At 43.1% G+C, this 14,176-nt stretch overlaps 1 protein-coding gene across 1 annotated transcript in view; it reads right to left on the bottom strand.

Moving 5' to 3' along the window:
• The window catches only part of ADAM10 (ADAM metallopeptidase domain 10), a 192,876-nt gene that overhangs the window by 118,129 nt on the left and 60,571 nt on the right, over positions 1–14,176 (bottom strand). Inside the window, exon 2 of the mRNA XM_040413883.1 lies at positions 3,667–3,817. Coding sequence (XP_040269817.1) covers positions 3,667–3,817 — 151 coding nt within the window. The remainder of the gene's footprint in view (positions 1–3,666; positions 3,818–14,176) is intronic.

Here is a 14,176-nt window from a genome sequence, read left to right as displayed (position 1 = left end):
ACTGTGAGGTCATTGTTAAGGGAGCGGGGTACTGTTGCGGTCACTGTTAAAGGGAAGGGTGCTGTGGAGGTCTGTTAAGGGGGCAGGGAACAGTGAAGGTCACAGATAAGGGGACAATCCCCTATGAAGGTCAGTGATAAGGGACGGGGTGCTGTAGAGGTCACTGTTAAGGGGGTGAGCCCTTGAGGAGGTAACTGTCAAGGGAGTGGGCTGCTGTGAAGATCCCATTTTAAGGAGGTGGGGCACTGTGGGGGGTACTGTGTTAAGGGGTGGGGGCTGTGGAGTTCATTTTTAAGGGGACAGGGTGCTGTAGGGGTCACTTATGGGGGATACGGTCAATGTCTTAACACACAAACATTAAATGAAACAGATGAAATATACCCGTGCTAAGTCGGTCCTTCTGCTAGTGTACAACTGCAGGTGCCGTAACTCTGAGGAGTATCAATCTGAGGCAACAAAAGGAGCGTTGTAGTTCCTTTAGGTTGTCTGCACTCTAATTCGACCGCTGCCAATTACTAACCAACATGACCATTTTACAAAGCAGTGCTCCAGCTCTCCTGCAGGCTGTCCCAGCAGAGAACAGCCTGTTGGAGCTCTCTGGATCCGGCAGAGCTGGATGTTGCCTCAATGCCCACTGGCCCCATTGCCTCTAATGGGATATGGAAATTATGGCGGGATTTGGCCGGACAAAAATTGTCACATGCAGTTTTTTTCCAGCCAAATCCCGGCATATTTGACGGGTAGCAGACAGATCTCTGCCAGATCCCATTATAGGCAATGGTTTAGCAGGAACTGAGCTAACATCCGGCTTTGCCGGATCCAGAGAGCTCCAACTGGCTGTTCTCTGCCGGAGCAGCCTGCAGGAGAGCTGTAACACTAGTGTGAATCTAACCTTGGGTAAACCCAACATATCCCCTTCTAAGATCTCCCTGTCCTAGCTGGGGTTTCTCAACTCCGGTCCTCGGGACCCACCTACCCGTCAGGGTTTGAGAATAACCCACAGAATGAATACCTGTTGTAAGTCCTGATGCATGGACATTAATTATATCACCTGCTCAATACTAAGGAGATCCTAAAAACATGACTGGTAGGTGGGTCCCGAGCAGATTACTCCCTTTGTGAGTGGTGTGTAAATGTTCACATTGAGATATTTGCAAATGTGTCTCCGACAAACAGCTTAGATCTGTACTATTTAATCTCTAGGCAAGCTGCAGGTTAAATAATGTCACATGTCCCTTTTCAGTCTGGTGGTGCCGATAAGGCTGCTTAAAGGAGGGTGTTATTTTCGGTAAAAAAGAAATGGGTAGTGATAGGTTACAGAACAGATAAGGCGCTTCTCATGTTTGGCAGAAGTAATTAGTGAAAAGGGAATTTTCTAACCAAAATGAACTGAAGAAAACACTGTAAAAACATAGTATAAAGTAATACAAGATTGTAAAGTGTAAATATAGATTTATAATAGTCTGGAGTCTTTAGTCCATAAAAATTATGGCAAACTAAAGGGGTTGTCGCACAAAAATAAAAAAAATATTCAAGATTTTTCAAACCAGCACCTGGATCTGAATACTTCTGCAATTGCAGGTTATTAAAAAATGTATTATTCTAGTTTAAAAGGGGTAGCAATATTAACCTATTACATTCCTAAGATTATTTGAACAGTGCAAATGCAAAAAATAAGTGAGAAAAAATAAATAAAAATCTTTTCAGTGATAAAAATGGCATATAAAAGTAAACTGGTCACAATCAATGGCATAACGCTTCACTGGTCAGACCCAAACATATAATTATCAACAAGCTTTAATTATGACTTCACCGATTCCAAAAGGGCTCTATCAAACCGCGATATTGGGCAGGTGCTGACCAAAAAATGCTACCAAAGATATAGAAAATCCACTATGCCAGCTGTATAAAACACAGTTCACCTTTATTAAGTATATCATATTAAAAACATAGAACTATTTATTAACAGGCAGACAACATCCTAACCAGGTCTAATAAATCACAGTAAAACGTTAGATGTGCTATAATTTGTAATAACAGTAGTATTCCCACAATCGGCACCCTAACTGTATTACCAATATTCTAAATTAGGAATCCAACAGTAAATAAACCCAGCACATATAAAAACAAACCAAATGGATAGCACCCAGAAACACCCCAACACAGTCGCTTCCTGCAGGCCCCTGCTTCACGCACTACGTGTTTGTTCACATCTACATTGACTTTTCCGATATTCTGTTCAATCAGAGGAACAGAAAAATAGCATGTACAAAAAGTGTCCATTTTAGGGTCCATTCACACGTCCGTGGTGTGTTGCGGATCCGCAACACACCCGGCCAGCACCCACTATAGAAATGCCTATTCTTGTCCGCAGCTGCGGACAAGAATAGGACATGTTCTATCTTTTGCGGAGCTGCGGACCGGAAGTTCGGGGCCGAAACAGTGTGCTCTCCGCTTCACGTCCGGGCCCATAGAGAATGAATGGGTACGCACCAATTCCGCAAAATTGCGGAACGGGTGCAGACCCTTTTGCGGACGTGTGAATGGACCCTTAATCCCAGTTTGTGTATGTAGGTGCTCTGAGCATCAGTTAGGCTCAGTGTCCGCTTCATTGGGTTTCCACTATTTTTGACAAAACCAAAAAGTCCTGTTGGCGCGACTTTTCTTTCCGCCAGAAATAACAGACACGTGACAGAATGAAGCTTTCCACTTTTGGACTGTGTCATCAGAAAATTACCCATTGTTTAACCATTTCAAGAATGGACGATTTCCCCTTTTTTTTTTGCTTATTTTTTACTCCCATCCCACTCAAAGCCATAACTTATTTTTTCATTCACATAGCCGTATGAGATGTACTTTTCAATGGCACTATTTACAGTTGAATACAATATGGTGGGAAGCAGAAAAAAAAATTCCAAATGGGGTAGAATTATAAAAAATAATTAGATTAGAATTTTTCTATTTTTTAATTTTCTGTTTATTTTTAAAAAACCTTTTCCCTATAGGGAACAATAACAGGGAATGATAACAAGCAGGTCTTTAAAAAAAAAAAAGGGTGGCGTGCACTTCCGGGTCCGCACTTCCGTTCCTGAAAAAAATAGAACATGCCCTATTCTTGTCCACAATTGCGGACAATAGGCATATTCTATTAGTGCCGGCAATGTGCGGTCCACAAAATGCAGAACACACATTGCCGGTATCCGTGTTTTGCAGATCTGCAAAACACACGGATGTGTAAATGGACCCTTAGGCATAGAAAAGGTCTAAATGTCATACAGCAAGGAAGACGTCTTACATTTAGAATTGGTGGTGGATATGCCGAAGTTATGGACAGACCGGTGTCTAAATGCACCCAATGAACAGGATGAAGTCTGCGGGAGAGATCCACTGCATAAGATATAAGATTGATGTGCTCCCAGTTTAAGCTCCACACCACAAAACATTATATTTAATCGTTTTGTGTGTTACTGCTGTCTAAACTTCATAGACAGTTTTTTGGCAGCGTTAGGCCTATATAGTAATTGTGAGTGTCGTATACAGCCGATGATGGATAAAATGACACACCATGAGTTTTACCCCAAAAGTCTGTATTATCACCTAACATACAAGAACGTTTGGCTATTCACGTCCAACCATTCAGCAATGACCAAGAAAACCAGCTCTTACCTTCCATGAGCATGAAAATCCAAGTGTACAAACTGGTCCTCATTGGATACCGCTCTCTTGGCACGTTGGTGTTTTTGGTGTAAGGAGTCCATGTCGTAAGACAATCCTTCATAATGTTTAATATAATTATTCAATTTGTTTCCATACTGACCTGCAAATAAACAGCAAAGAACACATTTTACTTACATGCAAAAAACACAAAAATGTTAAGCTATTGGGCATAACTAGTTTTCTAAGCTCAAACAGACAAAACTAAAGGGACCATTAGGACAAACACTTTGATTGACAAAAGCAAAAAACACACAATGCAACAGCACTCTACAAACACAAATACAATACAATTGTGCCATACGCACTATAGAAAATATACTCATGCTAATGCTCCATTATAAATGTGAGATTCTTGGCAAATACATTTCTGGTTGCCTAAAGACGCCAGTAGGGGGCGATTAGGAGCTTACATAGTGTTATTAAATTGGACTGAAATCCGGATGCAGTTAGCTCCCCCTAGTGGCACCTGCACACACTCTAAATTGAATAATTTAACCTCTGTACTTTAAATATTGCGCAAGTACAAACTTGTGAAAGAGACGTGCTGACATTATTCACACACATGAATTTCTGTGGTTCTCGGTACTGCATAACTGAGATAAACTAGTTAATAGAGATGAGCGAATTTCATATTATGAAATTTGTTCACGCTTCATTTGGGGGTAAAAGCAGAATTGCGTTATGGATTCCGTTACCACGGACCATAACGCAATTCTATGATGGAAAGCATAATGGAATGCCTTTCCATGGAATGGAACGCAATTCTGCTTTTACCACCAAAAAAAAGTGTTCTAGTAGTTAACATAAGGAACAGATGTTGAGAACACTACAGTAGGAACAAGACGTTCATGATAGACTTCAGGTTTAATTCTCCTTTCATCTGACAACCTTCAAGAGATCCCATTAATCTGGAATCTGACATTAATTACAAGATGCAGTTTTAGTACAGAAATATCTGGACTTAAAGGGAACCTGTCACCTCCAAAAACCATCCCAAGCCGCCAGCAGTACCTGAGAGTAGCCGCAGTGCGTTTCTAATTATCATTTTCATTCAGCAGTCAGATGTGGTAAAAGCTCAGAAAACGTTCTTTTACCCTCCATCCGCGCTATTTTCTAGTCATCAAGGTAACACGCCCCCTGTGACTGACAGCGCTTATGCAGAGAGTTCGGCAAATGCAGTGTGGGACTCGCGCTGTGACGAGTCCGATATCTAGGCTATGGATAGCGCCCCGGCCGGTGGCGCGATTCCGTTTATTCGGAATTGCTCTCAAGGAGCAACTAGTGACGTCACTATGCAACTACAGACCACCCGTCACAGCGCGAATCCCACACTGCATTTAGAGAAAGACAGATGCCGTAGAGAAAGAAACCATCAGCAAGGTAATTGGGAATAGAAACTGGTTGTACTACTGCGGGTATCTTTCAGCAGGGGGATCATATCTAATTCGGGGAAGGTAGTGCGCGGTATCAGAGATTGTTCTAGAAGCAACTCATTCCTAATTATGTGGTCTCTGAAGGAAAATGAAATGCGTTTCTCAAAATTCAAGTCAATATATAGTATATTGCAGCTAAAACTGAAAACTAGCGAAAAAAATATTACTAAGGACATGATCAAATAAGCCCAAAAGTAACGCAGCAGGTTTCAAACATTTTCAACCTCAGTAGGAAGCCAGTCAATGAAAGGTTAAAAGCCGAGGAGTAAGAAAAGGATATCTGGCTGCTAAAGGTATTCTCTGATAGCGCCACAAAATCACAAAAATTTAAAAAAAAAACATTTAAAAAAAATGCATTTTGGACCTGCACTTTTGTAAGACGCCAGTTTTCCCGTCACAGGGAATCCATCTACCTGCCACAAATCAGGCAATTAAAAATCTCTACTCCTTTAAAATTCAAGTCCTTAGTTCAAACTACTAAAGAAGCAATTGTCCTCAAGGAAGGACATCTGTTGTTTTTCCTTATCTTCTTGTAGCTACTTGTTCCTTTGAGAACATCCCAGTAAATGGATTCTAATGTCCTCTAATCTTTTGTCCCTCCGGGTCTGATGCGGCTCTGTGTATTCATTTATCTTTCATGCATGACAGCTTTCCTTCATCTGAATTCTTCTGCCACTTTTTTTTTTTTTAACTTGGGAAAGGTTCGGCACCACATAAATAAGTAACTTTGGGTTTTAAACATTGGAATATTTGATATTAATGAGCCGGCATATCAGGCATACAGAACGGCTACCACCCGCCATTATTCTCTAAACACTGTCCCTGAATTTAAAGGGAACCTGTCATATTGAACATGATATCTTATCACGTTATACAACAGGAGGAGCTGAGCCAATTAATATACACTTTTGTGGGAATGATTCAGCATAACATAATTGACTGCATTCCCTGTATTAAAGGGAACCTGTCACCGGGATTTTGGCTATAGAGCGGAGGACATGGGTTGCTAGATGGCCACTAGCACATCCGCAATACCCAGTCCCCATAGCTCTGTGTGCTTTTATTGTGTAAAAAAAAAACGATTTGATACATATGCAAATTAACATAAGAGTCATATCTTACTTGTGTGACCAGAGAAGAGTCATATTTTCAAGCTCTGACTCATCTCAGGTTAATTTGTATATGTCTCAAATCTTATTTTTACCCAATAAAAGCACACAGAGCTATGGGGACTGGGTATTGTGGATGTGCTAGCGGCCATCTAGCAACCCATGTCCTCAGCTCTATACCCAAAATCCCGGTGACAGGTTCCCTTTAAGCCCCATTTACACGTCCGTGTGAAAAATCCGTTAGAAAGTGGTCAGTGATGCCCCCGTGAAGGATCCGTGTGCCATCTGTCTTTCACCGACACTGCACAGCTGAAAAAAAAAATTCAAACCATCTCTTCCTAATGATCCATGAAACATGGATTGCATCCGTGTTGCATCTGTGGCTTTCACGAACCCATAGACTAAAATGGGCGTGATGGATCCGAGAACAAAGACAAAATAAAGCATGCATCCATGCTAAAACACTGACCCACGGACTGCGCTAAAACATGGATGTGTCAATATACACATTAAAATGAATTGGGACGTGTGCCATCTCTGAAGAACACGTACAGCACATGACCGTGGAACACTGACGTGTGAAAAAAAGACGGTAATTACCAAGTAGGACCACCCACTGGACTCCTAAGCAGAAAACAGATCTAAAGAGGACCTTTCATGGGTCCTCGCTTACATAGCTTGGGCTCAAGAACAACCTCAACACAATGTTCCTGGGCCCCAATGTAAGTTGGCCAGTCCTAGTTCTGACCAGAAGGAGGGGTGGCAGTTCTTGATTGTTCCGGTTTTGACTCCATGTTGGAGCAGAGAAGACCTGAAAGAAGTAGCAGCCAGAGGAAATTGTTCTTCGGCTGAAGATAAGCTATTTACTGAGTGTCAGGAGGGGAATAACAGTCGATGGCACCCCATCCAAGCATACCAGAACAGACCTAAAGTACAGAAACCAGACTTAAGCAGAGTTTAGTGCAGCATAAAGAAGCAAAACAAAGTGATTAAGGAAGCCTGTCAGTACAGCAGAGAAAGCAGAGTAGAGTTTGCCTGCCAGTTTATGCTAAAGCCTGCTGGGACCAAGACAAAGCCTGCCAATCGTTTGGATGAATGTTTATTCCAGTAAAGCTGCCATTGAATTTCACCATGAGGTCTGGACTCGAATTATTTCTCCTTCAACCCTCAATCATTGCCCCTTTTTAATGCTTCGGAGCCAAAAGCTGGGGTCCCACTGTATCCAGGTAGGAGCACCGTGACACAAAGACATATAGGCTGCACCACACCACTCGGCAGTCAACTAAACCTGGGACACAACAGGGCCCTGGGGGGCAGCTCATTGCAAATACACCCTATTTATTTTTTATCATTACATTTGGGAAATTATGAGGGACATTTATCAAAACTGGTGCAATGGAAAACTGTCCATAGCAACCAGGTTGATTCTTTGATTTTCTAAGGGAGTTTTGAAAAATAGAAGGATCAATCTGATTGGTTGCTGTAGGCAACTAAGCCAGTTTTCCTTTGCACCAGTTCTGATGAATCTCCGGATCCGTGTTTTCTGAAGCAGGGGGTCATGTCGAGTACAGCACGAGTCGATGTGTCATTATCCGATGTGCCTGATTCACCTCTGTTGTGCAGAAAATGATATTCTACTTCATTTACCCAGCATTATTACTGCACCTGTTTTATTGAATCACCAAGATTGTCAGCTTGTCCTGAAAGATACACACAAGGAGATGTCTTATGCTTATCTAATCTTAAGTTGAATGATTAATCTGGTGACAACCAGTGTAGGTCAGACTAACCAACCCTGACTCCCTTAACATGAACATTCAGCTTGTCAACTATATATGCCGCTTCAACAAAGCTACAGATAAAGGGACCAGGTAGTTAAGTCTGAAAAATATGCAGAACAAAATGATGTACAATCCTTTAATTCCTTAAAGGGAACCTGTCATCAACTTTATGCTGACCTCCCTGAGGGCAGCATAAAATAGTGACAGAAATGCTGATTTCAGCGGCGTGTCACTGATTAGCTCAAAGTAAGTCAAATCTACCTGAGAAGAGTCCTGGTTATTCATAATCTCCTCTCACCCATCTGCTGATGATTGGCAATTCTCTCCTAGAGAGAAAGGGAGAAAACCAGGTAGAAGACTGTCAGTCATCAGCAGGTGGGCAGGAGAGCAGGACTTCATGAATAACCAGGACTCTTCTCAGGTGGCCATGACTCTTTTCCAGGCCCAGACTGCAATGATTGTGATGTTGGTTCTTGGCAATCACTTACTTTTAACTTCTAAATGACAGACCGCTGACATCAACTCACCTGTCTCTACTTAATTCTGCCGTTAGTATGGGCAGCAGAAAGTTGATGACCGGTTCCCTTTAAATTCATATTAAATGTTATACTAGTGCAACGCCGCATCATGATGAGAGCTTGTGATGTCAAGCGTCAGCATTTACATGACATCACAGGACCAAATAAGGCTTTGTTCATATCTGCATCAGGATGTCAAAGACGAAAGCGTCAAAATAAAGAACCGCAATGAAATTCACTGAACCCACAACGCAAATGAATGACGCCTCACTAGGATGCAAATGAGCCATTTCTAATGTGATCCCAAAATAATGTTGTGCCTTAAAGGAAACAACCCACAATGAATACAGTGTCAAAGCTGCGTGAGGCATTTAATAGAGCAGGAGGAGCTGAACAGATTGATATATAATTGTATGGGAACAGATAAAGTATAAATCTCTGGAGTCCAGGGGGTGGTCCCACCTAGTGACCTGCTGCTATGCGTGTGTGCACAGTCATTAGGAAGGTTGTCAGGCACTGAGCAGCACCGCCCACTGGACTCCTAGGAAAGAGCAGAGATTTAAATAAATGACAAGCTTTATGTAAAGAGGAAGGGCCAGATTTATCATTAGCTCAAGTCAAATTAAAGAGGACCTTTCACCGATCCTGACATTGTGAACTAAGTATCATGACATATACAGCGCAGAGCTCACAGCCTGGGAGAGAAAAAAACAAAAAACTCTCGGGCTATGAGCTCTGCGCTGCGATTGGCCAGCGCTACAGCCTAGGAGAAGGAGACGCCCACAGAACAAGGGCAGACTCCGCCTACTATAACCAAGTCCCCGAACATACCGGAGGACATAACGGAAGAACGGAGCGGCGCCCAGGGATAATAGTAAGTGCAGTGAGATCCCTGGGCGCCGCTGTATATGTCATGATACTTAGTTCACAATGTCAGGATCGGTGAAAGGTCCTCTTTAATGGAGTGAAAAAGTGGCAAATGTTTGCGCAATCGCTAAAACTGCGCAAAAAAATTGCAAATTTTATTGGCTTTGCGCTATGCTCGCCGGTTTTCTGAAAGTGGCATGCTTTCCTATGTAAATGAATCTCTAGACAGATTGACTATTGCGAAAATTTAAAAAGTCACAAAAAAAATTGCGCAGTCACTCCAGTGAGGACCATGCTTATCTTATGCGACTTGTTAATAGAACATGTAGAAAAGAAGATGGCTTCGGCAGCATTCCGCAATATCAAAAATACTTTAATCGTACCTCCAGACACAGATGGCAACGAACGTTTCGACTGTGTAACAGTCTTTGTCAAGCCTAATGACACAAAATCTGATAGGCATATATATACCCCCCTCATATAAAATACACACCCCGTTACATCATTAGTGCAGATCACTACACAATAGGATACACATGTTCATACTTTAGTGTTGAATCTATTTTTATTGAATAGAAAAAGAACACAACAATCATACATAGCAACCAAGACATTGTATGAAAAGTATATCTCCAATTCCATTTCCAAGACCATGTAAAACATAAAATAAAGTGCACAGATGGATTCAGAGACCACCATATTTCTCTGGGACGCAACCATGAAGACCAGAGAAAACAAATGCCATCAAATAAATGCTAAAGGAGAGGTTCAGCAATATTAGATACATACAGTACGATATGAAGAACCTTGACTACTGAAAGGGAAGGCAAAAGGAACTTAGGACACAATCCTGAGATACTCAGTGATGGCGTTTTGAACAAAGGGCTACTAATATGTAACTCTTAAGTGAAACAGATTAAATCGTTAACCTAGGAGAGACAGGGGGACAGACAAGAACAAAACACGACGAAACAAAAGACAGGGGAGGGAGGGGGGGTGGAAAGTAGGGGGGGCGGGGGGGAAGGGGAAAGGACAAGACATCATATCACGTATCCCAGGTACAGTCACCTGAGACCAACCAGGTTTGAAAACGAGAGGAGCTCCTAAATTGATTCCAAGGTTCCCAGGTTAGTGCAAATGTTTGGACTTGGTTACAGGCCTCAGCTTCCATTTCTTCCATCCTGAATAAGGCATCCAGGGCACGTATCCACGTAATTCTCTGCAAACTGTCTGAGGATCTCCACTGGCGTGGTATGATCTGTCTCATAGAAAGGACAAATGTTTTAAGTACTCCCTTTTTGACATGTTTGATCCTACCCGGGAATATAGAGAGCAGGGCAATCAAAGGGGAGGGAGATATAGTAGACCGGTAAAGTGCATTATACAGAGAAAAAACATCTTGCCACAAAGGGGCGACCCCAGGGCAGTCCCACCAGATATGTAGCATGGAACCAACCTCTGAATGGCACCGCCAACAGGTGTTGGGGACCGATGGATAAAAATGATGCAACTTAACCGGCGTCCTATACCAACGAGTAAGGATCTTATAGTTCAACTCCTGTAAACGACAGGACCTGGATGATTTATGCGTAAATAAGAGGGAACGATTCCATTGCTCAGAGGACAGGGAGAACGTCAGTTCACTCTCCCAACCAGAGGCAAACCCAACACCTCTCATCTGTTCAACGAGTGATAGGTCCCCATCTCCACCGGCACCCAGCAAGCCATATATCAAAGAAATACCATGATCTGGGCCTGTGTTGGCAACACAGAGCTTTTCAAAATTTGTCAGAGGGGCAGACAGCTGCGATCCGGGAGCCAGAGAGCCCAAGAAGCTACGAAGTTGAAAGTAGTGGAACCAGCGGCTCGGGGAGTTTTGGAATATGTGTGATAGATCCACGAGAGGTAGGAGCCCTGAGCTGTTAAAGATGTCCCTAATTAGGATCCGGGGCGGGGGAATTGTGCGGAAGAAGGGGAGATTCTTGATCTGTGAGGGGAGGCCAGGATGAGCCACAATATGCGTCAAAGGACCCGGTGCGGAGATTAACTTGATTTTGGAGGCAAATCTACTCCATAGTTTGATCAGGATCTGAAGTAGGGGAGAACAAAGAGTATGTAGAAGGCTATTTAGTGTTGCTATAGGGAGCCAAAATATCCCAGGTACCATATGGGGCTCGAGGGTGTGTTCTATGTCTACCCAAAGTTTCAGAGATCGTTTGTGTATAAGGTCTAGAACACAATTAGAAATGGAAGCTCTAAAATATGCCTGGAAGTCAGGAAGGCCAGCTCCCCCCACACTCTTCGCTCTGGATAAAACTCTGTAACTCACCCTGGCCTTAGTGCCATTCCAGATAAACCTAGAAGCTAATGACCGCAATTGGGCAAAAAAACTATTTGGTATAATACACGGGGCAGTCTGGAACAGGTAGAGGAATTTGGGTAAGATATCCATCTTTAGGGCATTTATTCTACCAAACCAAGAAATCTGCAGGGGGGACCACTTCTGGAGAGAAGCCTCTACCTTCCTAAATAAGGGTTTGTAGTTCATTTGAAAGAGGAGATTGGGGTTTGCTGGGAGGTTAATGCCTAAGTGGCGAATCGAGTCCGAGGCTACTTTAAACGAGAAGCTTTCTTTAACATGAGAAATTTCCCTGCGTGGTAACGAAATATTCAAGATTTCAGATTTCTGGATATTAACTTTGAAGTTACTAAGCCTCCCAAATCTCTCAAATTCCCGCAGGACCGAAGGAAGGCCTATTCTGGGGTCCGAGAGATAGAGAAGCAAATCATCGGCAAAAAGGGAAAGTTTATGCTCCTTAGTTCCAACTCTCACCCCCTTTATATCTTGATTATTGCGCAGCGCATTAGCTAAGGATTCCATGGTCAGAATATATAGGAAGGGGGATAAGGGGCAACCCTGGCGTGTACCATTCTTGATAGCAAAAGGTGTGGATAAAAGGCCATTAGCCCTTACCTGAGCTGAGGGAGAAGAGTAGAGAGCCATAATACGTTTAATCATTTTAGAACCGAGTCCTAAATGCTCCAGGGTTAAGGTTAAGAAGCCCCAATTGACCCTGTCAAAGGCCTTCTCTGCATCCACTGAAAGTAAACACAGAGGAGACCTAGTATTCCTAGCTCTAGCTATGATGCCCAAGGTCTTCAAGGTACTATCTCGAGCTTCCCTGCCCGGGACAAAGCCCACCTGTTCCTGATGGATATACTTCGGGATGAGGGGGTGTAATCGTAAGGCTAGTAATTTAGCGTACACCTTTAGGTCCACGTTTAAAAGAGAAATAGGCCTATAATTGGAGCAATAAGAGGGATCTTTATCAGGTTTAGGTATAACCGTTATATGGGCCTGTAAAGTTTGGGGAGGGAAGGGGGTTCCCACTGCTATGGAATTAAAAGATTCGAGTAATAAGGGGGATAGCTCATCTATAAGAAGCTTATAAAAGCGTGGGGTAAGGCCATCTGGGCCTGGGCTTTTCCCATTTTTGAGATCTCTTATAACTCCCGCAATTTCTGGGGATGAAAAGTCATCTTCCAGCGCCAAAGAATCTACGCTAGGAATCTTTTCAGGGCCGAATTGGTCTAGATAATCTTTAGTATCCTGTGTAAAGGAAGCAGACGCTGAGTCCCTCCCTGTGTTCAAGTCATAAAGAGAGCTATAATAGGTGCGGAATTCTGATGAGATTTCGGATGGAGCATAAACAATTCCCTTGTCGGATGTGTTAAGTGAGGATATCTGGGTCTGGGGTAACCTAGGATGTAGAGCTCTGGCAAGCCACTTCCCACTTTTATCGCCATATTCAAAAAATCCAAATTTTACCTTATCACGCAAACATAGTGATCTTTGGTCTAGAATTTGAATTACTTGTTGGCGGAGCAGCGAGATATCAGCTTTCAACTGATCAGAGGGGGTCAATTTATTTGAGGTCTCTTTCCCGTCGAGTTGTGAAAGTAGGGAGGAGAGTTTAGCGGACTTCTCCTTTTTGAGTCTAGCGCCATGAGATATGAAAATCCCCCTGAGCACACACTTAAGGGCTTCCCATTTAATCGGCGGGGGAGAGGGGTCTGTTTGGTGGTTAACTGTAAACTCAGAGATGGCCTTCCTAATGTCCGACATGCACACCAGGTCGTTAAGAAGATTGTCATTCAATCTCCACGTGAAGGGACGGGAAGGCGTCTGCTGAAATCTCAGTAGGCCATACACTGGAGTGTGGTCAGACCAAAGGAAGCCATCCATTGAGCTAAGTGGATCCTCCTCAAGCAAAGATTGTGAAATAAATAAATGGTCTAGTCTGGCATAGCTATTGTGGGCTAAAGAATGAAAACTGAAATCTCTGACTCCCGGATGCAGCACCCTCCAGAGATCTACAAGGCGGAGAGAGGACAGGATTTCCCTAAAGGAACGCTGGGATGTCGGAGAGATAGCTGACCTACCAGACGAAGAATCCAGATCCGGGTCCATCACCATATTCAGATCACCGCCCAGGATGATAGAGGATCCATCTGCAAAGCGAGCCAGTTTCCTGAGAATCTTGGAGCCATATGGAATCTGCCCCTGGTTGGGAAAATAGACATTAGCAACCGTGTATACACGTGGACCATCAGACAGCTTGAGGAATACATAGCGCCCCCTACTATCAATATCTGTAGCCAAAATCGTAGGCCGAAAAGATTTATGGAATGCAATAGATACACCTCCTGCTTTTTTGACGGGGTTGGGACTATGGAACCAAGTCGTGTAA

Source organism: Bufo bufo, chromosome 1, assembly GCF_905171765.1.
Source record: "Bufo bufo chromosome 1, aBufBuf1.1, whole genome shotgun sequence".
NCBI classification, from domain to species: Eukaryota; Metazoa; Chordata; class Amphibia; order Anura; family Bufonidae; genus Bufo; species Bufo bufo.
This window is presented reverse-complemented; position numbering and strand designations above follow the sequence as displayed.